General features: G+C 40.2%; 1 protein-coding gene across 1 annotated transcript in view; it reads right to left on the minus strand.

Annotated features, from left to right (window-relative positions):
* Positions 1-25,945, minus strand: part of Rbfox1 (RNA binding fox-1 homolog 1) — a 2,133,674-nt gene that overhangs the window by 89,848 nt on the left and 2,017,881 nt on the right. Inside the window, exons 8-9 of the mRNA XM_055604373.1 lie at positions 12,921-13,064; positions 4,837-4,890 (exon numbers count right to left, since the gene is read on the minus strand). Coding sequence (XP_055460348.1) covers positions 4,837-4,890; positions 12,921-13,064 — 198 coding nt within the window. The remainder of the gene's footprint in view (positions 1-4,836; positions 4,891-12,920; positions 13,065-25,945) is intronic.

Raw genomic sequence — 25,945 nt, forward strand, 5'->3', positions numbered from 1 at the left:
GTGAAGAACATGTGTCCAAGCTGCCTGAGCCATGGTCTTTCTCCCTTGTAGACTTTCTACTAGCATCCAAGCCAGACATTTAGGAATCAGAAAGAGAGATAAAGGACTTATAGTCTGTCTTCAGGCATGAAAAGACAATTTATAGTTTCTGCCTCATGGATGAAAGAAAGGCTGTTGTCATTTCTATTGGGATCAGAAGTCTTTCTATTACCAAAGCACTGCAAAGAACACAAAGGTAAACATTGTCCTAAGGAAACGCATTCTCTAGTTGCCATTTGAACCCAAGATAAACCCACTGGCTTAAATGCACATTATGCACATGAAGCAGAGATGAAGATGTGTCATTCCAGAAAACAGGCACAGGTACGATAGGAAAGACCATGGATAGTCCTTATTCCATGGTGTTGAAATGACTTCTAAAGACTTGTTGAATGACATGCTGACACTGGTGAAGGTTAGGTTGAAAGCTGAGCTTGTCATAGAAATGGTCTCCTAAATGTCCAGCAGGCTTGGAAAATTCTACCTTCTATCCAGAACAGAAATGATATGGCTTCTTTGGGTCAGAAAATGATCAGAAGTCCCATGTGGAAATTGCTATTTGAATTAGAAAAATGGTCACCTGTTCCTCTCAGCTGTCAGGTGTTCTGTGTCTAAAGCCCTGGGTCCTGGTGTCTCTAAAAGTGGGAGCTAAGATGCTGTGATAATTTGTCCTGTGGTCAAGATTACATTTCAAGGAAACAGCACCTTGCTATTCCTAAAAAGATGATTATTTTTATCTCTGTCTTAGACTGAACAAAACACCTTTGGTTTGAACAGTTAGAGGTGAATGGAATGATAATGTGGAACAATGAAGAGTGTAAGAAGACAGGCCATGAAGAGACGGGCATAGCAGTGCAGGCCTGTTATCCTAGATACCTGTGAGGCTGGGGCAGGAAAATCACAATTTCAAGGTCTGTCTTAGTGACTCAGTGAGACCCTGTCTCAAAAACAAAACACTGGGACTCTTGGAGTGTAGTTCAGTGATAAAATGCTTGTCTGGAATGTCTTAAGTTTTGTTACTAGTACTGCATAACTTAAAAGGGAAAACACTAATGGAAAGGACAGGATGAGGGAATAGGAGGAGGAAAAAGGGAAATAAGGATAAAGGAAATAAGAAACGAGGAAAAGGCAGAAAGGGGAAAAAAGGAAGGATGAAGTAAGGAAGGGAGGAAAGGAGGTAGCAGCAGAGTTGAGATGGTGGTCAGATATTCTTCTGCAGGGAGACTTGAGTTCTCAGATTCTACTTGGACAGGTGATCAGCAATGAGAAAAGAGGGCTTCCTGGAGGAGAGGTCTGTGTTGACAAATGGACATGAAGGACAGGACCTAAAATAGAGCCCTAGAGAATGGCTTACTGACCTCAAAGTCTTTCAGAGAATCATAAATTCTCACTGTACTTTATCCTACTTACTTTTCCTTTCTGATACTGATATTTTTAGGTGGTGGATTTTCTTTGGGGGCACTCCTGTGAATACCCTGTTCTTTTTGGCTTTTTGTTTGTTTGGTTGCTTGGTTCATTGGTTGTTTTTGTTTGTTTGTTTGTTTGTTTGTTTGTTTGATCTTAAATCAAGATTCTGAAGCTCCCAGAAGAAGGAATTCACACATTCTATTAAAAATGAAAACTCAACTCCTCTAGTGTATAATGCAGAGAACTCATGTTTAGAACAGGAGAGATGTTAAGAGGCCATAGAAATTAATATTCACAATGACTAAGAGCCTCACATTTCTCATCTTTCCAGTGAGTTTTACATATACAGCCTCTTATGAGATTCCTCCTTTTCCACTCCCTTCCTCCCTTCTTTTCTTTCACCCTTCTTCATTCATCCTCAGTTCCTTCTCCCAAGAAGCCTCCCTACCTCCAACTGTATGCTCAGAGCTTCAACAGACTCTTGTGTGGCAGAATGCAGCAGTGTATGGCAGTAGCTCATGATGCTCGAGAAAAGCTAAGCGCTAGAAGGCTGTCTGTCTTGCTCAAGAACAGTTCACCTGAAGGGGTGATCCATATGGGTATATACATATGGACTAAATCAAAGACCGAATTGCACATTTCTTAAATATAATAAAGACTAACTAAATTTAACTTATCCAGGAAGCAAAGCCTTTCAGAAGAAAAATAAATAAACCTCTTAAGAAAATAATTTATCTGTATTATTCATTACCCCTGCATGTGGTCAAGTCTGTCATTCCCTTTGAAGAGGTTCCTTTTCTATAGTGCCCAAGTATATAGAACGAATTCAGGCTGTACATTTCTAAAGCATTTAAGATGCTGCTTATGGATGTACACACACACATATATGTAGAGTCATCCTCACTTGAGCTTTCTGCCTCAGGGAGTACCCTATGGGGAATAAAGGACCAAGAGGAGAGTTTCTGGCTCTTTAGGGCTACTGGTTTCCTGGCCAACAGAGGCAGCAAGTGATGGACATGAGATTCTAATAATGACTCTGTTTCTTGAGGGCTAAAGGGGAAATGTTCCTCTAAACAAGGCCCTTTCCTATGAAAATGCCAAATGTGATAACTTATCCTTGTGTAAGTTCTTGCCCCAGGTAGCATTCCCATGGACATTCTGTTATATGGCATCACTTAGTACTCCTACCTGCAAGACAGAGAGTGAGTGCTCCCACTCAGAGACACACAAATGCCTTTCTAGATGGTACCTAACCTAAAAAGGAAGAAAGAAAAAGAAAAAAGAAAAGAGAAACAAAGAAGCCCAACAAAGTTCAGGCTGTAGATGCTGAAAACGGAAATGCTCTTTTTCCTGAAGCCACCAGGGACAAGCTAATCAAGATGATGGAAAAAGTCCTAAAAATAGCACCACCGTTGTACTTTGAAAATAGTCAACAATACTGCAGTGGTGTCCCTAAACATCTTTCAGAACAGAATGAAATCACTTTCTTCAACTGACAAAAATCTTACTAAACAAGATGTAAATTAAAGGGAAATTAAAAACAAGCTATAGACAACAAGGAAAAAAACATAAGGCAATGATATGATAAAGAACTTCAGAATAAGGAAAGAGTTGGGACACATTGTACATAAGCTTCTTCAGTTTTGCCAGGGATCCACCAAACCCAAGCGTGAAAATTTAGCCTTAAGTATATCTTTTTCTCTGTGCATCTTGCTCTGCAAGTATAAAAATGTTCACTTCCATGGTTCCCACTACAGAAACAGCTAACTTCTTCCCCTTAACCTAGCTCAAAGATCAGACTACAAGAATGGAAAGTAGTTAAAGTTGACAAAGAATGACCAGGTCCCTGAATGTGCAGACATGCAAATTTTTACTGATAACTTTCCACTCACCTGGCAGATTACAGTGTCATTTATATGTGGAAAAGTAAGTTCTGGAATTTTATTTCTTCAATTTGATCAGCACTGTCCTACTCGGTTGATGTTAGATCTACTTAGGAGGGAATGGGTAAAGGGAAGATGCTATAAGGAATAATAAATCATAAGGTTTGTTTTATAGTGTCATGTCATTATGGTGCCATGTGATAAACTACAAAACCAGTGATGCTTAGGGGCCTTCCTTGATGCCTATTTGTTCTAAGGTGCCCATAGAAGGGGCACTGTTAAGTCCAAACCAGCATCTCTCTATATATGACAAAGATGTTTCTTATGTCCACATTCAGAGGCTAAGGATGGAAGAAAGATTAGATTTTAAGGTTCCTTAGGATCTGATTGACTATAGGTGTGATGGACTGTGAGCCATGGGCAGTTGTACTACAGCTGGCTTCTATGACTACTCTGTCTTTCATCATCCAACATCCTTCTCTGTGACTACATAGTAAATGCTGAAACTTCTTATGCAATTATTTTATATGAGGGGTGTTTGCAGGAGGCTCTTGAATCTTTTCAGGGTACATAAAGATAAAAAAGAGGAAGGTCTTATGACAACAACACAGACAGTGATGAAATACTTTTGGGTAAAAGCTATTCTATATTCAGGTGAGGGCTTGACCTTTGGGGGAAAGATAGACAATATGTTTGGCATTTTGAGGACAAGCTTGGGAGGTTTGGTAATGTGTGAATGGCTGGAACCAGCTTCAGGGTTTCTGATTTAGTAGGTCTGGGCTGGAAATGGACAGCGTGTATCTTTAATAAGATCCTGGATGCTGCTGATGCTCCATATTTCGGGCCACACTTCTATAGCTATGGACAGAGCATACACATTGGATGAGTTGAATGTTTACATTTCCTGTGTAGGTACTGGAACCTTTTCTTAGGGCCTTCTATGAATACTTGTCAGTCTACTAGGAAAAAGTGATTTAAACATTGGTTTCCTAGTAAAAAAATAAACTGAAAGCAATAGCATACCACAAAATGAAGATCTATAACATACTAATGAATAAAATTATGTTCAAAAGGTTGGTGTATATGAGATTTTTCTCCTCTGCAACCCAGGAAAAGAACTGCACTTTATTAATACAGAGTAATCACATATTTACCTGCTCATGAGACTATCAACTCACTTTTTAATATAAAGAACATAATTATCACTGAAAAACAAAAAATGTAGCAACATCATTATTTTTTAAGCATGGGTAATTTTCCTGTGGCAACTTAAGATATGTAATTATATCTATATATATTTAAACCAGCAATTAAAAATTACCCCCTACATATTTTAAATGGAGCCCAAATGCATTTCCCAACACTGAGGAAATGGGAGGCGGTCTCTAAAGAAACCCCTACAGTGCACGTCTCGAGATGCTGACTCAACAGTGCAGTTATTTCCCCTTATCCCTAAGAGACATGTCACAACCAGCCAAGACATTTCCAACTAAGTCAAGTTGCTTACCTTCGAGCCTCGCTCATTAAAAATAATTTCAACATCTAATATTTTACCAAATTGCTGCAAAGAAACAGAAATATCTCATGAGCAAAGTGAGCAATCGGATACATTATACAATATACACAATAGTTAGTTCTCAAGTCAGAGCACCTTTCCTTAGTAAAGAGAACGCATGTTATGTTGTTCCCTTACCAAGTAACATGAGAAAGTGCTAGAAATGCTAGCGTATTCATTAGCTTTTGATTTTAGCCTTTTCTACTAGGCTAGGTACACTGCCAGGACCCAGGACAAAATATTAACCAGGAGGTTAATCCTATGTTCTGATGTTTCTCTGTTTCTGTCTCTATGTGTTTATATGTGTGTGTGTTGTGTGTATTTTCCTAGGCACTGAGCTACAGAGATCAAAAAATGGCTAGTCTTTACCTATATAACATTTCCATCAGCCACCCCAACAGACCTGAGGTTTTGATAATAAAATACCCAACTAGAAAGTGATGTTGAAAGTTTTAGCTCTGATCTCACAACAAAACCAGGAACAACCAGACCATGTTAGAAAAGTGCAAACACAAAAGGTGTATTATAATCCAGATATATATATACATATATATATGTATATATATATAATATATATGTTTATATATGTATATAAACATATACGTTTACATATGGGTGTATATCTATGTGTATATATATATATATATATATATATATATATATATATATATGCAGAGCCCCACCCATCCCCCAGGTGACAGTCTGTTCTCTTAAACAAACGCATTCCACACCCCTAACATCAGGAACAAAATTTTCAGTTATCAAAAACTAGATGGACAAACAAAATGCAAATGACTATTGACATTTTAAATTTCAGATTTTATAGAATAAGTAAATCTCATAATATTTATAACATAAGATAAGATACTTGATATTTATCTAAAATTCAAATCTGACTATTGGGTTGTCTCTCCCTGTGTTTATGTTTGCATTTGTGTGTATGTGTATGTGTGTGTTAGTGAAAAATTGTTGTATTGGCAGTCTTAGTGAATATTGCCCATTAGTAATTCCTGACTGGGGCTTATGCAAAGGGGTTCTTTAAAAGCATGAGCATCTGATAATCCAGAATCCTCTTCTCTAACCTAAGGTTCTTAAGTTTCCTAGATGTCATAGAAAATGGTGTAATCACACAATAGAATACTACTCAGCAATTAAAAGATGGAAATCATGAAATTTGCAGGCAAATGGTGGGATCTAGAAAAAAATCATCCTGAGTAGAGTATCCCAGAAGCAGAAAGACACACACGGTATATACTCACTTTTATGTGGGTACTTAGGTTTATCCTAAGATAGGATAAACATACTAAAATCTGTACACCTAAGAAAATAAACAAGAAAGAGTTGCTGGAGTAAGATGATCAATCCTCACTTAGTAAGACAAATGGGATGGACATTGGAAGTAGGAGAAAACAAGAAACAGGACAGGAGCCTACCATAGAGGGCCTCTGAATAACTCTACCTAGCAGTGTATAAAAGTAGATGCTGAGACTCATAACCAAACCTTCGGCAGAGTTCAGGGAATCATATGAAATAAGAGGGAGTTATTAAGACCTGGAGAGGATGGGAGCTCCACAAGAACTAAATATATCAGGGCCCCCTGGGAGAGAAGCAGCCTTGCTAGGCCACATAGGAGGACATTGAAGCCAGTCCTGAAGATACCTGATAGGCTAGGGTCAGATGGAAGGGGAGGAGGACCTTCCCTATCAGTGGACTTGGAAAAAGGTCAGTGAGGAAATGATGGAGGGAGGGTGGGATTGGGAAGGAATGAGGGAGGGGGCTACGGCTGGGATACAAAGTAAATAATGTGATTAATATTAAAAAAATAAAAATTATTTAAAAAAATAAAAAGACCCCCCCCAAAAAAAAACCAAAAGAAAATAAAATGGTGTATTTCTTAGCTTATAGTTTGTTCCCCATAATGCTGGTGGAAGGGACTATTTTAAAGCAAGCGATTTGGCCCAGGGAAGAGTCAGACAGGAATTTTGCTTCAGTGCAGATGAAAGGCAAACACCCATTTTAATGACTGAACAAAGAAACAGAAGCCAACGGAATGCATTCCAGCAGATTTTGTTTCATTTGCTGAGTTCCTGTCATCCCTAGCTTGCCTGTGCAGTTTGGATACTCACGGAAGCCTTGCTACCCTAGGACAGTCTGTGTTGTTCTCTCTTCCCTGGAAAGATGTGGTAAGCATTGCTCCATAACAAAGCATAGAGGGATCTGGATGAAGGGGAGGCCAAGAGCAAAAGAGGAAAGAGAATAATAATTCCAAGAAGCTGAGTAGTTCCTCTGACCAAGCTACCCAGTTCAGTGAATTGCAAGAACTTGGAGAGTCAATGGCAAAAGGTTCCTGCAGGATTTCTTTCTTTTATTCCCTTTCTTTCTTTCTTTCTTTCTTTCTTTCTTTCTTTCTTTCTTTCTTTCTTTCTTTCTTTCTTTCTTTCTTTCTTTTCTCTCTCTCTCTCTTTCTTCCATGTGTGTACATGTGCCAAGTTATGCATGCAGAGGATTGGGGTTGAACTCAGTGTGTCAAGCTTGGCAGCAAGTATCTTATCTTCTGAATCATCTTGCAAGCCCTTTAGAACAATTTTTGTATGTTTTAGGGCAGAGAAAAAAACTCGCTGAAATCAGACAAAGACAATTTTACAGTGTGAGAAATGAAGAACTGGCCTCTCAGGGTGAACCAAGTTCCATAGTAAAGAACCCTCCACTATGTAAGCACTTCAAAAGAACAACTGCTGCAGAATATTCCATTCCCGCAGATGCTTTTATATTTATTTCAGGCAGCAGAGCCTAGAAGCACATATATTTATGGAAAGAGGGCTGAAAAAGACATCTTCCAACACCATGAAGCAAATGTCACCCATGGAACACTCCTTAAGCAGTCTACACAAAACACTTCCCCTAAAATAAGAACTGGATAAGACGAACCGATCAGAAAGCCATCTTAGCATGTGTCGCTCCCTAAATGAAACAATGACACCATATGCCCTGGAATGATCTCCAGTGTTTGCTTCCTTGGCAGGTGGCACGGGGTGGGTGGCTCTGGAAGCCAGTGACATGAGCCATAACAAGAATGCTGAAGCAAGCCCATTTTTTGAGACAGTTGTGCACTATATTTATAGTATCAACGGTTTAATTGAGAAGTTTGGTGCTAATGATGCCAACACAGCTGGCACATCTTCAATTTAAATAGACATGACTCGTTTGCAGACATAACTAGCATTTGTTTGCTCAACGACAATGTTCAGGAGCATTCAGAGTATCCAGGATCCATTTGAGGTGTCTCAATGGCTGTATCAAGACCACAAGTCAGAATCCTATAAAGGTGTGCTTGGGCAAATATGTACTGAGCAGTTTTAGACATCCTTAGATCAAATACTATCACACACACACACACACACACACACACACACACACACACACACCTGTGAAGGATGTTCACCAGCTACACCCAAAGAAAAGGTTAATTTAGTGTGTGTGTGCATAGAGACTAAAGACAGGTTTCATTCTAATGCTTTTTTAAAAAAATGTTTCCTTTTAATTTTGAGATTATAATTTAATTACATTTCTCCCTTTCATTTCCTCCTTCCAAACCATGTCATGTACCCTTCCCCACTCTCCTTTAATTTCACACTCACTCTACTAATTGTTATTGCATGCATAAACATATATGTCTAGGCATATGTATTCCTCAGTATAACCTATTCATTTTCTATAATGCTACCTGTTTGTTTGCAGGGCTGACTGTTGGGACTGGACAATCACTTGCGTGGAGTTGGTCTTAAGGTAGTTTCAGTACAGAAAAAGGAGGCACTGTGACATGTCCTCTAAATGACTTTACTATTTCTAATGCCCTGTTTTATGGAGTATTGATGGCATTAACATGAAGGGTGCAAGAAAGTCCATCTGTACTGTATCCATAAAAAGGCATTATCCAAGTGATTTTTTCAAAAACATGTCAACAGTTATATGTTTTGTTTTTATGACTGAAGACAGATATGAATAGATCACTTTCCTAGCCAAAGTGTCTTTATTAATTGCGTGTGTGCATTTGTGCTTCTGTGTGCATACAGATGTATGTGTTTCTGCCTGTACATGTGGCCATATGCTTGTATATGAAGGCTAGACAATAATCTTGGGTATCCTTCCTTACTTGTGAGACAGGATATCTTACTGACTTGGAGCTTGCTAAGTAGGCTGGGCTGGCCAGTTGGCAAGCCCTTGGGAATTCTACTGCCCCACTTTCCAGTGCTGGGATTATAAGCATGGGCCACCATTTCTGATTTTTTGTTTTTTTTACATGAGTAGTGAGGATTGAACATAGATATATCTGTCTGCATCCCAGGCACTTTGCTGACTAAGTTATCTCTACAGCTCCTGGAATACCTTAGTTTTGATAACAAAATCAAGAGGCTGTGACAGCAAGGGCATGCTACAAATTGTAGAATGCCAACGGACTACACGTTTTCTGAAAAACAATTTTGTGATGCCATGTGTTGTACAAGGGGTCTGGATGTATCATAATGTACTGTCATCTCAAACCCAGAAATATTTAAATTTTAAACATTAACTTATATTAAGCATTTTTTTCATCCATGAGTGACACATTGAAATTAATTTGGTTGTAACCCACATAGTTCCTTTTTGAGACCAAGAATTCAAGTGTAGAACTTTGATATGGAAATACTGATGTCTCCCATCATGAATGTCTGTTAGCTAAACATAAAATTGAGAGACAAATAATAGCACAACCTTCTCCAAAGTCAAGGCAGTAAATTCCCCCAACTGATTTCCAGAAGATTACTAAATAAAATATACTTCTTGAATGCTCTATAAATATTTGCAAGAAAAGTTCAAATATACTGTTGGATGCTAACATCCCCACAATTTTGGAGAATGAGGCAGGAAGGTGGAAAGTTTGGGGGAAGCCTGTGCTACTCAGCAAGTTTGAAGCCAGTTTTGGGCTGCATGGTGAGGGCTTGTCTCCAAAACCAACAAAACAGAACAGAACAAGATGAAAGAATTCAAATATGAACGGATGTGAGCATAAGTAATAGCCACATTGCCCCCGAAGACCTCCAGGATCCAGGAACAAACAGCCAGGGATGAGGTTAATAACTTTTCAGTTCTCCCACTGAAACATCTAGAATAGGTGCTTCTAACAACCCCACTAGCCCCATTTACTCACAGCACTATGGATGACTTGAAAGGACTCCAGCTACTGCTTTGTATATTGTAGCACATACTTCTCACCCAAGCAATAAACATACCACCTTAAAAGACAGCATGCAAAGAAATGTGCTATGAAACATAACTTAATGTCAGCCTTGTAAGAAGTGACCCCAAGAAAGGTAAAAATGGAGAATGGGAAATAGACAACTGAAGAGAAGTAACTATGATGGCAATCTCACTGGAGAGATAAAGAAAGCGCACATTAAGACATGAGACACCTATTGGAACCATTAGGCAAGTAGCTGCTGTGAAAAGCATGGGGAAAGTCCCCGTTCTTGGAGAAGTTGGAAATTGCCAAGTTCTAGGCAATTAGAAAAAGGAGGGTACTTTGTGTCTTGTTGTTTGTGACATTGAAATATCTGTGCTTCCATTTTCAATAGGGGTAAGAAGCACAAAGATCTGTGTACTTCTCTCTGTAACTATCCCCATTTAGCCTGTGCTCAAGCAAGGAGACAGAAGTCAGAAGATATGAAAAAAAAAAAAAAAAAAAAAAAACTATCTCATGGCCAAAGGACTTAAGAGGCAGCTAGCTGAGACTAAAACATGGTTGCTTACAGTAGCTAAGATCTGAAAGAGGAAACTGTTGAACCCCCTAAATTCCACCATGGGGAGCCAAGCAGAATGTCCCAGATGCTTCTCACCATGATTCATGCTGCTAAATGTATCGTATTATAGAACGGCTTTGTGACCACCAACGTTCCTCTTAGGAAAAGTCTATTTCTTTAAAATAGCAGTTGTAAAAACCAAAGAGGACTCCCAAGTTACTGCAAGTGGTCCATGAATCCATATGGCCCAATGATTTTTATAGATGGGACCAACAGCACACAAAATCCACACATACTCTTTAACATAGACACAGATGTTATTTGTGATAAGTAGAATTAATTTCAGTGTTCATGAATGTATATTGTGCTCCCTTAACTAAGGGTGTAACTATCATATCGACACAACTTCTTGTTAGCTAGCTGCGTGAAAAAAAAATTGACTCAAAAGAAAAAAAAATTAAAAAAACAGTATTTTGAAACAAATAGATTTTGATCTGGGTTTAATACCAGGTAGCATGTCACATGACAAGTTCTTTCTCTGGGCCATCTGCCCTAACCCTAAAGGACAGAGAGATTCAGATATTAATATAGGCAGCACCTCCTCTGTGTGACTTCCAGCTGCGAGTGTTTTGACCACATTTCTGACTTAGCCCTGTAGCCTCAGGTAAAGTTAAGATAATCAAAAAGTCCATGGGAAAAAAAATAGACCCTTAAGGGTGAAAAATTGGGGGTTGGCTGCCTTGCATGTCACCATGGAAGATCATGAGGATGGTCATTAAGAGAATCCAGTTCAAAGCCAACATCACAGTGACACTTGATGAGTAAAGACAGACTGGATAACAAGACATTCCTTTAGCTTGACATGGCAAAGAGGATATCAGTCCTCCAGCTACCCATCAGTCAGGCTGGGTCCCACTGCTTTACACACACTTAACCTCGACTCTAACTTCGAATGCTCTGCACTTTTCAAAGTCATCTTTGACCTGAGAGTGCCCGAGGGTATCTTCGTTCTGCAAGAGTTAGAGGGCTTAACTCAAGGTTATTACCAAATGAGAGAGCGATAAAAGTGCAAAAGTTGACCTTTCTTCTGAAATGTCAGGATTCAAGCCTGGGTGTCTTAAATATTAGGATGCATGCTCTGCTTCTGTGTCACATGCATACTTGATAAGCATCGTGTGTGTTAAAGAAATAAAAGGTCCAAGCTCACCCCCCAAATCATGGAGCCCCTGAGTAATGAACCAGGGCTCCTGTTCATGCAGAGAATAATAGGAGCTTTGCTCACAATGAGACATCCAACCTCTTCTTGCTGCTTTTGTCATATTTGCAGCTCTCCACAAACTCTTAGAGGAGCCTCCAAGCAGCCCACCTTTGTTCCGAGTCAAATGTTAAGAATGTAGTTCTTTGGTCGAGTGCACAGATGTTTGCTACCGCTACTGGGATGTCATATACAGAGTGACTACCTTTCAAAACACAAAATGTTATCTGAGCCTCGCCAAAGCTTTGTCCTTTGGCACAGCTGAGACCAAATAAGCTGTAAACTCTTCCTTTCCCTGGGTGGATTGTTCAAACATATTCCAGAAAAATAATCAGGGTCACGATGACCTGTGAGGAAGCAAAGCCATCCTTTATTTCCTCAGGGTGAGTGGTGGCTTCTGGCTAGTTTTGTTTCACCATGGTGCCTAGACCAGGCTGCCCTTTGCGGCCCTGAGTAGCAGAGTAAATACCCTTGAACCTTCATCTAGGAAATCATATGCTGCAAGAATCAAATCAGATTTAAAAGCTGGTAGTTTTTGTTAGTGGTGGCTGTGGCTGGTTTTGAAAACTAAGCTTTATGTAGAACTAGCCATTCACTGCCACTGCAGAACACAGTGCCTGAGGAAAATTGGGGTACAGTTACTCCTGGGTCACTCTTGTAGGTAAACAGGCAAGAGCTTCAACATGTATTTTAGTTATAAAATGGGGTCCTGGGATGCTGGGTTTGGAATAACCCGTGGCTCTTCTTATCAGCGGTTAATAGAGGAGTCTATTTTCCACTTGACATTTAAGTTACTTGTTAGAGGATAACCAACTGGCAAAGCAGAAACCTCACAAGCACAACTAATACAAATAAATGTATCCTGCCACCCTCAGGAAACCTAGCCACTATAGACCCAGGCATTAGATGCTAAAATGCCTACATCCCAAAATAGCATTCCATCATAAAAGATAAATTCCCAGAATTCCCACAAGGAGAAGAACTAGGACACAGGCAGTACTTACACCAAACATTTGTCGGAGGTCTGGATCCCGGAATCGGAAGGGGATGTTGGACACATGCAGTCGCTTGGGCTGGGACTTGTTTTCTGTGTTTTCAGAAGGCTGGGGCTGGGGCTGGCCATCAGTAGGTGCTGCATCATCTGTCTGCTAAAGGAACAAGGGGAAAGCAAAGAGGCTCTGAGTAGCTGTAAGTACTCTGTCCCAGGGTCCTCTCCCTTCTCCTACATGGCAGAATGGTATCAGACAAAGATTCTTGGTCCTTGTTTTTATTTAACAGCAAAAAGTTTGTTTTGAGCATCAACTGAGTGCCTAGATATGGATCTGAGATTCCACGTCAAGCAAAACAGTCAAAAGTCTCAGATTCATTAAATGTAACTCTATGCAGCAAGGCAAAATAAAAACCATTCATAAAGAAGGGTAGAGTTGGGAGGAAGGAGATAAGCATTGTGTGAGGAGAAAAAGAAGCATGGGAGGCTGGGGGCTCACTGAAAAACTCATCAAAAGGGAGTAAAGATCATTAAAAATAAGAACTTGCATCCCCTAATGCCTCCCAGATTCTTAGGCTACACATATATAAGTACTGAGGCTGTACAGATAAAATATTAATAAATGTCAAAAATTTGCAAAGGCACTTTGGTGGTTTGCCATTCATAGTGAATCAGATGATTGAGTCAACTTTTTTCTTAGCATCTTAAATTAGCTTCTTAATTGTACAAATCTGTATTGTCTACTGCCACAGATCCCAGGAGATCATTCAAATTTCACAGAATGAACATTAAATAAAGTATAAATTAGTGGGTTTTTTTGCATTTCTTACATTTGAAATGGCACATACATGTAGGGCCTGTGTTGGAAAAAGGCAAAAACATAATATTGCCAGGAAGCTCTGCTGGGTTATGCTAATGTAGATAATGTAAACCTACTAGCATAGTCCATTATTTCCTTCTGTTCTCCTCTACTCAGAAATAAGCTAGGATACTGTTATTACACTGAATCCTATAACATCGGGAAGAATTAAGAGAAAATTCACATTAACTGCAGCGTACACCCTTTTTCTGTACTTTCTCTGCAATTAATATATTTTGTCTGTAGGTGGCAGTAGACATTGTCCACTTAAGTATGTCTTTATTTTTAATTCTTTATTAATTACACTTCATTCACTTTGTATCCCCCCTGTGGTTCCATCCCTCCTCCCTTCCCAATCCCTCCCTTCCTCCATCTTCTGTATGCATGCTCCTCCCCAAGTCCACTGATAGGGGAGGACTTCTTTTCCTTCCTTCTGATTCTAGTCAATTAAGTCTCATCAGGAGTGGCTGCATTGTCTTCTTCTGTGGCCTGGTAATGCTGCTTCCCCCTCAGGGGGATGTAATTAAAGAACAGACCAATCAGTTCATGTCAGAGACAGTCTCTGTTCCTATTACAATGGAACCCACTTGGATACTGAGCTGCCATGGGCTACATCTGTGCAGGGGTCGTAGGTTATCTCCATGCATAGTCCTTGGTTGGAGTATCAGTCTCAGGAAAGACCTCTGTGCTCAGATTTTTTTGGTTCTGTTGCTCTCCCTGTGGAGTTCCTGTCCTCTCCAGATCTTACTGTTTCCCACTTCTTTCATAAGATTCCCTGCACTCTACCCAAAGGTTGCCTATAAGTCTCAGCATCTGCATTGATAGTCTGCAGGGCAGAGCCTTTCAGAGGTCCTCTGTGTCAGGCTCCTGATTTGTTCCCTCTTTTCTCCTTCTTCTGATGTCCATCCTCTTTGCCTTTCTGGATGGAATTGAGCATTTTAGCAAGAGTCCTCCCTCCTGATTAGTTTCTTTAGGTGTACAGATTTTAGTAGGTTTATCCTATATTATATGTCTATATGAGTGAGAATATACTGTGTGCCTCTTCTGCTTCTGGGATAGCTCACTCAGGATGATCTTCTCCAGATCCCACCATTTACCTGCAAATTTCATGATTTCCTATTTTTTATTGCTGAGTAATATTCCATTGTGTAGATATCCCACAATTTATGCATCCATTCCTCCACTGAGACGCTGTTTCCAGCGTCTAGACATACTAAACCGCTTAGAAGAAAAAGTGGAGAAGAGCCTTAAACTCATTGGCACAGGAGACAACTTCCTGAACAGAACACCAACAACACAGGCTCTAAAAGCAACAATCAATAAATGGGACCTCATGAAACTGAAAAGCTTCTGTAAAGCAAAGGACACTGTCCTCAGAACAAAATGACAGCCTACAGATTGGGAAAGGATCTTCACCAACCCTATATCTGACAGAGGACTAATATCAAGTATATATAAAGAACTAAAGAAGTTAAACAGCAAAAAATCAAGTAATCCAATTAAAAAATGGAGTACAGAGCTAAACAGAGAATTCTCAATAGAGAAATATCGAATGGCAGAGAAACAAAGAAATGCTCAATCTCATTAGCCATCAGGGAAATGCAAATCAAAATGACCCTAAGATTTCACCTTACACCCATCAGAATGGCTAAGATCAAAAACTCAAGAGACAACACATGCTAGAGAGGTTATGAAGAAAGAGGAACCCTCCTCCACTGCTGGTGGGAATATAAACTTGTACTACCACTCTGGAAAGCAATCTGGTGCTTTCTCAGACAACTAGGAATAACACTTCCTCAAGATCCAGCTGTACCACTCCTAGGCATTTACCCAAAACAGTCTCAAGTACACAATAAATATGTCTTTGAAACTACTGTGGTACTGTTGCCAAAGCTAAAATCATGAGCAAGGAAAATCCTCATCTATTCATAAGCAATTTACAAGTATATAACTAGGACAAAACTATCAGTGCAGGCATCCAGGTGTAAAATAATAGAGACTTAGAGGAGACAATCTTACACAGAGAAATGTAAAAGAAACACCCAAAGAACAGAAGCGTAATTAGCTATTTTCTCAACATCTCTCCTGTGTACTATAATATTTCATTCACATCCTTCTTCTTCACACAATCTGAATAACATTCTTAATTAAGGCCTCCCAGTGTCCTGTGCACCATGCATCTAAGCTGATTTAGGATCAGAAACCCCACCAGATGACTGTCAACAGTCAAGTGCAGTGTGACCATGACAGGCCTAAAATGTGAGGAGGCAGATGATGTAGGGAGAAGTGAGGAAAAAACAATGAAAATGCAGGCGGTTCTTTGTAGGGTGCAGGCTGAGGAAGATAAGTCACACACACCCCTGGAGGTTCCAAGGCACAGTAGTGTTGGCTTAGTAGAGAGTATCAGGAGAGGCAGTGGGGACAGATTTTGTGCCAAGGGAGTGCAAAGCATGTGCTGTAAAGAGGAACCCCTCCACTGTTGGGAGGTCATGTGGAGCCAGATAGAATTTGTGGAAGATGAGCAGGAGAGAGACTTGAGACGTGGGTAGAAGTTGTAGGCTCAGAAGAGCCATGTACACAAAAGCAAGTGGCTGTTACAAGCCACTTAAAGGTGACAGCAGGAGTGAGTTGTGACCAGCTTGCTACATGAATTTAAATGCCTGTTAAGTGATTGGCTGATGCACTGACAGGCCGAAAGCATGAAAGATCGGTGCACCACTAATAAATGAATAATAAATAACCGAGTGAACATCACCTTTGCCAGCCTCACGTGCTGGTTAATGAATGCTATGTGGGCTGGCGAGGAGGCTCACTCGGTGGGGGCTTGGCTGTACAAGCATGAGGAATTGAGTTGTCGCCCCAGAGCCAACATAAAACCAGATATGATTGTCCATGTCTGTAATCAGCATTCCTGCAGTGGAGGAGATGCAGATGCAGGGGAATTCCTGAAAGCACACGGGTAGCTGGGCTTGTATATGCAGCAATAATTAGAGACCCTTCAAACAAGAAGGAAGACACGAGCTGACACGTGACGCTGTGCTCTGATGTCCACATACACAGCACAGCACCATACTTACACACACTCACACATACACATGCATGCACGCATACACACAATCACATATTCATATACACCTACACACAGACTCACACATATACATGCATGCACACACACAACCATACACACTACACACTCATACACACATGCACATACACACACATATACACTCACACACACCTACATACACATAAACACACCCTCATACATACTCTTCACCCCCACATGCATGCACGCAGATACAAACATACACACAGTCACACACATACACACGGAACACAGGCACACACTCATTTTGTAAACTGTGATCCACATAATGATTTTTTTTTTTTTTTGGTTTATTTCAGTAACAGCACATTGGGTTTCACATCAACAGCAAAGAAATCATGATATTGCAACTTTGCCAAAGAGTAAGAGGTTTTAACGCCCTACCACAAGACCCTAGGCTGGCACAGGCAATAGCTAAGACCCTAAGTTTCTCGCCCATTTTCCTCACCGCTTTAGAAATTGCTATGTGAATAAAAAATTAAAATGAGTTTCTCTTCCTCACAAGAAAGGGACTTAGACTTGGATTTGTGCACAATTGCTGAATGGTTCAGTTTAATAAACCTAATTAGGAATTACAGAGATTATGATTAAACATATTAAATGATTAATAGCATTATGCTGCTCATGTAAAAATTAAAATTAATCATCTCTAGTCAAACAGGACTTTGGAGAACTCTTTGTGGTGTCTCCTTTGATAAAAACACACAATGCTCGATTAATCATTTTGTAGTGTACACATTTATACAAATGCCCATAAACTGTTATGGAGGCACACCTATGGCAGAAATCATTTTTACTGAAAATATGTCAAATGAAGAGGAAATTCAAATTGTTTCAAATTTTTACAGGTTTGTGAAAAGGAGGGAAGAGGAATGTCAAGCTCTATAGGGTGAGAAAAAAACAATGAAAAAGACCATTTCAAGCTGAGTGTCCCTGTGTCCGAGGAAACGAATTGTGCAACAGCCAAGACTGTGGAACCACTCCCTACCTGAAACAACCCTATGGTCACTGACTGCTAATTTGGAGCAGGGCCTTTTACATCTCTCCACCGATGGCTCACTCATCAGTGAAAGGGAAATAATGGTCCATGTCCTGCAGGCTTAGGACAAGGACGAAAATATAGGGACAGGTACAAGAGGCAGAAACTTTAGAGCAGCAAGGACCATCCATCATCTGCACTGAAGAGAGCACTTGCTGCTTCTTTTTAGGCCCCAAATGGGCTTTTTTTCTACATATATCTTTTGGAATTTTTTGGGAAAATGTCCCTGGAACAAACCTGTACTTCTCTATGACTGTTGTGGTTCGGATCTGGTAGGTCTCATACATGCGTTAGATACAGGCTTGGTGAGTAACCCTTGGCATTTGGGGAGCGGGCAGCATCTGTAAAAGGAAGTGAGGTCACTGAGCATTCTAGACCTTAAACTGATCTTCCTGTTCTTTTCAATGCAGCTCCTACTGAGTGAACATCCCTTCTCTACACATCTCTGCGATGTACTGTGCTCCAATAAGCACAGGTCAAAGGCTCTGAAACCACTAGCAAAAATACACGTTCCTGCTGTATAACTTAGCGTTCCATCGTACCTGAAGGCTAACCAACATAATCTCTGGGTTTGTCTCTTAGAAGGTTATTGAGAGTCTAGTGGCTTAAAACAATAGAACTTTCTCATACCATAGTAATGAAAACAAAAATCTAAAATCAACATGTGAACAGGACCAAGCTCCTTCCTTCTTTGCCTCTTCTAGCTTCTGTTTCTGGGCATCTCTTGGCTTGTGGTATCATAACACCCATCACTTCTATCTTTACATGGCCATCTTCCCTGGATGCTTGACTCAAACCTACCCCAGCCTTTTCTGCTGACAGACATTATGCATTAGACCCAGAGCCCATTCTACATAAGGGTGTCTCGAGGTCATTCATTTCATTTCTGCAAGGAACCTTTTCCCAAACCAGGTCTCAACCATTCATAGTTGACAGAGGTTATACCATAGAGGTAGTTTTTAAACACTGCCTTCCAACCTATGATAATTCCACCATAAAAACAAAACCAAAAGTGCATATTCAGTTAGTGACTCTTTTCCAGGAATTACTATATTATTATTTAATCTCACCTCTGGGTTCTTGGAGGCTCTTAAAAGAGCTAGCCTCCAACAAGGGGAAACATGAAAGAGCATGTTCCAACCTGAGCAGAGGAGAAACAAGAACCTTCCCTTCATCAGGTCAGGTTGGCCACCTCCCCTTATGTACTTGGTTACAGACAGAGATACTTGAGCCCCTCTGCCAGGGTGGAAAGCCTTTGTCAGTTTCTAGAAAGGTCATCAACATTCTACAATTTAGTCTGAAAATGAATAAAATGATAATTATTTGCCTGCTGTAGACTTTTGAGAATGAGACAATAATAGTTAAGCTCCACTTAGTAAGAGGAAACATTACACTGATTATGAGTCACCAGCAGCACTCATTTCAGTTTTGTTTTGTTTCTCTGTCCCACGTTCATGTACAGCTCTAAGAAACAGCCTTCTTATCACACAGGAAGACCCAAGGACCCTGGGAATTAGAGAACCATTAACCCCACAAGGCAGATCTCTAAGACCAGCTTAGCAGAAGTTCTGAGCAAGCACATTAAGACCCAGCACACCGGGTTCTGTGTCGGCCTTTGGTGACGCAACCCTACCAGGAGGCAGGCTGTTGGCTCCAGAATTTTTCTTAATAAACAAACTCCACAGGTATTGGCACAGGTTATAAATGTTAAGAAAACACCACCGGCACTTTAATCTCCTGAAGATCACTTAGTGTTTCCACAAAGACCTTAATAAAGAACCGTGGGGCTCCCTCCGCTGTAATCGTTCCTAATTCAATGAATAGCTCTGAGCAACCCACAGCTAATCCTAGTGAAATTGGATTTTGATATCGACCAATCCAGGGATGACTGTTTGAGAGAATACACATAGAAATTGGCTCCTTTCAGAATCTGCCTCTGCCCCAGTGTTATCTCAGTAGGCTACTTATACACTGTAGACTCAACATCCCTAGCACCTCCTAATGGGTACTAAGAAACTGGGTGTAGAAGCACTGGGGAAAGACTGTTTACAGCAAGACATCTGAGTTAAAGCCACTTCCACCATGTATTGGTCTAGTTCCTTAAGCCCTTCTGAACCTTAGATATCCAGATACAGACTAGCCCAGGAGACTTTTGTCTGTGGATCATGAGTGCTACAGATAAGTTCAAGCTGAGCATGGATGAGTAAGGCACGGCAGGTGTAAATCTACAAAAGAAGTTAGAATTCAGAGAAAAATGAACTCCTTATTGCAGCAGCCAGCTAAGGAGAGGGCTTGCATGATGGTTAGAAAGCAAGAAAGGACCAAGTTATATTTGGTGGGAATTAAAAATACATGGATGTATAACCCAGTCCTGGATATAGCTCAAGGGTGCTAAGGAGGCACACTTGGGCAGCCCTGAACAAAAATAAAATAAAATATGATTAGCAGATGTAATTTTATAATGTCTGGAAGTCACATGTTTTTTAAAAGTGAAAAGACCCTGTAGCCCATGGCAGTTCAATGTCCAAGTGGTTCCATAGTAATGGGAACAGGGACTGCCTCTGACATGAACTGATTGGCCTGCTCTTTGATCACCTCACCCTGAGGGGGGAGCAGCCTTACCAGGCCACAGAGGAAGACAATGCAGCCACTCCTTATGAGACCTAACAGAGTAGGATCAGAAGGAAGGAAAAGAAGACCTCCCCTATCAGTGGACTTGGGGAGGGGCATGTGTAGAGAAGGGGGAGGAAGAGAAGGATTGGGAGGGGAGGTAGGAGGTAGCTATAGGGGGGATACAAGGTGAATAAAGTATAATTTATAAAAAATTAAAAATAAATAAAATGGAAAAAAGTGAAAAGAAATACGAAATCAATCTTCAGTGCATATTCATTTTAACTCTATTTAACAAGCATAGTATTGTGATACATCATTAGTGCAAAGGACATTTAAATTATGTTTTCTGCACAAGTCTTTGACTCTTATTGTAATCTTTATGTTTATGGGTCCTAATCTCAGCAAGGCACATTGATTTCTCTTTGGAAATCCTTGATCTATATCTAAGCTTCAAAAAAAAGAAAAATGGCAGTTTAATATTCAGCTTTCCCACTTACAGTTCAGAAATTCCCAATGACTGAATCAAGGGTTGGTTCTTCTGTTTAAGATAAAGTTGAATTCTATCAGTCATAATTGGACATTTTTAAGAGCTCGAAGGCAACAGGAAGATCTCTTAATGATGTTCTAATACCTAGAGCCTATAGAAAAGTTGCTTTACAAGACAAAGAAGTGAGAATTGCATGAACAGAATTGAAATCACTTATCACCTGACCATGAATTAGATTCATGGGAAGGCCAACACGAACACCAAAATCCTTTCAAGGGTCTTTAGAAGTAGAAGAGAAAAAAATCTAGTGTGGCACATGATGAGGTGTGGGAAGAAGTCCATCCTGCCATTTCAGGCCTAATGCTGAGATGATGGAGGAATGACAGGAGCCCAAGAATTAAGGAACTGGAAAATGTGAAGTATCTAGGAAGAAATGCCATTCTCATGGCTGAAGTTCATTGGAGCTAGTATTTGCTACAAAGAAAAGTTTAACCTGTAATTACCTACACAACAGAACACAGGCATATAGTATGTCCAACATCCCAGAACTTTCCATTACATAGCATTTTTTTTTTGTCAGTGTGAAGCTTGGATTCAAGGAAGACAAAGTAGAGAAAGATGAAGAAAGAGGGAGAAACACAAGTTTCTAGGACAGGATAAGACAGTGCTCTATGAAGAACAAGATTAAGTTAAATCCACAGCAATGTTTCAAGTAATGATAAAATATATGCAGGGATATCCAGAGGTTTGGGTTCCTTTCAGAGTTTGACCTGTATTCTCAAAGAGGTTATTTAGACAGTGTAGAGTCAACAAGTCTGCCATCTTCTAAAGAAGGAATGAAGATATCAATCACATACACAGCCTGTGTCTCTTGAGCATATGTTATCTGTGAGTCTTGCTGGGATCATGACTACAGTTATTTGCTACTATTTCTGCCATTCCATAAATACCTGTTTCTTAACACACTTCTATATTCTTAGACACATTGAGGTTACACAGGTCATATGTGCTGGGGGCAGGGGTGCAAGCGTGTTCCAATATTTTGTACAATATTTAAGAAAGCTACCTAGAAGATATATAGATGCCAGGTATAATGGTAACAGAGGAAGGCCATCTGCTTTTGCTCTGAGCATACTGAAACAATTGGTCTCTGACTGTCAATGCTGTGTCAAATACTACTGTCTGGGGCTGGTTTATAAGAAAAATGTGGAAATGGCCAGAGACTGTGAGAATTAAAAACTCTGCTCTGATACCATGACCTGGGGATCATAAAAAGAGCCGCTCATGCCTCACCACATGGAATCATCAGAACAACCTGGAATCTGAACCTCAGAGAAGTGAAGCTGGCTCTACAACTCCTACAAGTTGGTGTCAAGCTAGGACACAGCAGGGTCTCTGACTCTGTCTGGATTATTTTTTCCTTTTCATGAGTTCTCAGCAGGAAGGTGAAGATGCTGTAGAAAGTCTAAAGACTGGACAAAGGACAACTACAAAGCACATACAAAGGAGTAAACATTCACTGCAGTTGTAATTTCTGGGGGCAGGATGAGATCTGTGCTAACATAGCTGAGTACCGAGCCTGAAACACATCCAGACACCACCTGTGGGTCTCTGGGGTCATCTCCTGAGCCCTTATTAATCATAATTATTTTTGTCTTTGCTTAGAAAAATGTTCCTTTCCTTTTCTATTATAGTTTAAAATGATTTATTTATTTTTTGTTGCATTGAAGTTTTACCTGCATTTATATCTGTGGGAGGGAGCTGCCATATGGGAGCTGAGAACTGAACCCAGGTCTGCTGGAAGAACAGCCAGTGCTCTTAACCACTGAGCCATCTCTTCAGCCTCTTTTTTTTCCTTTTAAAGATTTATTTTATTATTTGTTTGTTTGTGAGTGAGTCTATAGGTGTGAATGTGGACATGCACCTAGGTACATCAGGAGGCCAGAAGAGGGTACCAGAAGAGGGTATAAACCCAGGAACTGGAATTATAGGTGATTGTAAGCTATCTAATATGGACGCTGGAAACCAAGCCTTTGTCTTTTAAAAGAGCAACAAGCATTCTATTTTTTTGTAAGTAATTCTTTTTTAATATAATTTTTTATTACAATTTATTCACTTTGTATTCCAGCTGTAGCCCCACCTTCATTCCCTCCCAATCCTATCCTCCGTCTCACATCTCTTCCCATGCCCCTTCCCCAGGCACTGATAGTGGAGGTCCTCCTCCCCTTCCAGTTGACCCTAGCCCATCAGGTCTCATCAGGACTGTCTTTCATACTCTTCCTCTGTGGTCTGGTCAGGCTGCTCCCCTTCAGGGGGAGGTGATCAAACAGCCAGCCACTGAGTTCATGTCAGAGACAGCCTCTGCTTCCCTTATTAGGGAGTCCATTTGGGACTGAACTGCCACTGGCTACCTCTGTGCAGAGGTCCAGGTTATCTCCATGAATGCTGAGTCATCTCTCCAGGATGCAGTCTGGAGAGGCAAGGCAAGCATCTTATCTAATATCTAACATAGTTTTGAATTGATTTTTCTGGCACATAGTAGTCCCTCAGCATGTCTTTCCTGAGTCATTCCAGTCTATCTCTTTAAGTCAAGCAATCTCTTTACATAAATGTTACTTGACTTCTGCCTTCACAGCATGGAAACCCAACATGCTCAAGAGGGCATGACTAGGTACATGGCTTTTCCCTCTAGCAGATTGGTAAACACACAACATCTTTTTTTTTTCTCCTATCAGCTTCCTTTCCTCTCTGTATAACACTTTTCACAATAATAAATCAAGTGTTGCTTCTTAACAGCCCCTGCTTTCTACTCTTTCACCAATCAAGGTGCTTCTTAGAAAAAGGAGAAACTTGTGAGAGTCTTGGAGGCATGATTTGATTAAGTTGACAATATTATTTGAGGAATGGTTGAGTGCCCAGTGTGATGTATTTTGGACCAAATTGATTTGTGTAACAAACACTTGCTTTGTCTGTTCTAGCAGCCTGAATAGTGGGTCTTGATTTAGCCAGTGATGCTGGGTACTGGGTGAATTTACACAGTCCATGGTTGCTCTCTTTCTGCAGAGAGGAGCAAGGCCAGTGCACAGGCTGGCATAATTCAATACATTGTGCTATAAACTCGAAAAATAATATCACAGAGCTCTGCAATATACCTATTTGATGTGATTTGTAAACCTGATAAAAAAGCAATTGAAAAAAGTTCAGGGGGAAAATATATATATGTTCTAAGCAAAACTGCAACCATATTGAATGTGTACAAAGAACCAAGGATGGAAGGAGAGAAGGGTTAGAAAAATCACTCACATCCAATCAGCTTCCTACCCTGCATTAGAGAATGTTGCAATTCTCCATTTAAAATGGAGAAAAAGTGTAAAAGTTATTTTCCATTAACGTAATAATAGCATGTCAGGGGATATGAATTAAAACACATGTCTCTGGTTTGCTCACAATTCCACTTCAAAACAGGGCTGCACAGAGTCTCCCAGCTTCCTGCTTTCTTTCACTTTAGCTCTATAGGCAAACAAGTAAGTTAATCACACAACTTTGGATAGAGTTAATACTTTACTCCTAGATCAGCAGGGCCAATTCTGTACCTGGGTACTGCAGACTTAGAAACACATTGCATTTCTCCCAGTTCAAATAAATACAATGCCCAGCTCAAGTGATGGGATTTCTCAAAAAGAAGGGTAGAAGGCCTGAGAGGGGCTGACTCCAGAGTCTTTTGCTCTTTTCATCCTTTGGAAATGTGGGAAGAAAATGAAAGGCATTCAGGTTTCACATCTCTGAAGGACTTGGATGTCAAGGTGACTGACTGTATTAGTCTTCTATGGCTGCTGAAACAAAATACCAGCAATGGGCACAATATGCACATACATCTCACTGTTCGGGAAGCTGGACCTGTAATATACCAACGTGTATATTTCATTGCTTCCTTGCTCTGTCCTCACAGGTCAAAGGGAGAAGCACTTTATTCTCCCTCTTTTCTTAGGAAAATATCTTGGGGGCTCATGACACTCATAACCCCATTTAACCTAATTACTTGCCCCAAATCCAATCTCCAAATATCATCACATCAGGGATTCAGACTTCAGTGTAAGGTCTAAGTGGAAGCACAGTAACACAGTGGAGGAGAACTCACAAATACTTGGATATAAGAAAGCATGCTTGTCTTCTGAAGAAACAATGGCTCACTAGGAATGAATTTAATCAATCATTCAGGATGTATCTACTGAGAACTTGGAACGGGAAAAGCAGCTTATCAGAAGCAAGTGTGACAGTGGCGAGACCATACAAGAGTGATGTTGTCTCTGGAGTTTTTGATCTTGTCCATTCTGGTGGGTGTAAGGTGAAATCTTAGGGTCGTTTGATTTGCATTTCCCTGATGGCTAATGGGGTTGAGCATTTCTTTAAGTGTTTCTCTGCCATTCAATGTTCCTCTGCAGAGAATTCTCTGTTTACCTCTGTACCCCATTTTTTAATTGGATTACTTGATTTTTTGCTGTTTAACTTCTTTTGTTCTTTATATATACTTGATATTAGTCCTCTGTCAGATATAGGGTTGGTGAAAATCTTTTCCCAATCTGTAGGCTGTCTTTTTGTTCTGAGGACAGTATCCTTTGCTTTACAGAAGCTTTTCAGTTTCATGAGGTCCCATCTATTGATTGTTGCTCTTAGAGCCTGTGTTGTTGGTGTTGTGTTCAGGAAGTTGTCTCCTGTGCCAATGAGTTCAAGGGTATTCCCACTTTTTCTTCTAAGCGGTTTAGTGTGTCTAGTTTTATGTTGAGGTCGTTGATCCACTTGGACTTTAGTTTTGTGCAGGGTGGTAAGTATGGATCTATTTGCATTTTTCTACATGTAGACTTCCAGTTAGACCAGCACCATTTGTTGAAGATGCTGTTTGTTTTTTTTTTTTGTTTTTTGTTTTTTTTTTTTTTTTT

This window comes from Psammomys obesus, unplaced genomic scaffold (assembly GCF_907164565.1).
Source record: "Psammomys obesus unplaced genomic scaffold, mPsaObe1.curated_primary_1811, whole genome shotgun sequence".
In the NCBI taxonomy this organism is placed as follows: Eukaryota; Metazoa; Chordata; class Mammalia; order Rodentia; family Muridae; genus Psammomys; species Psammomys obesus.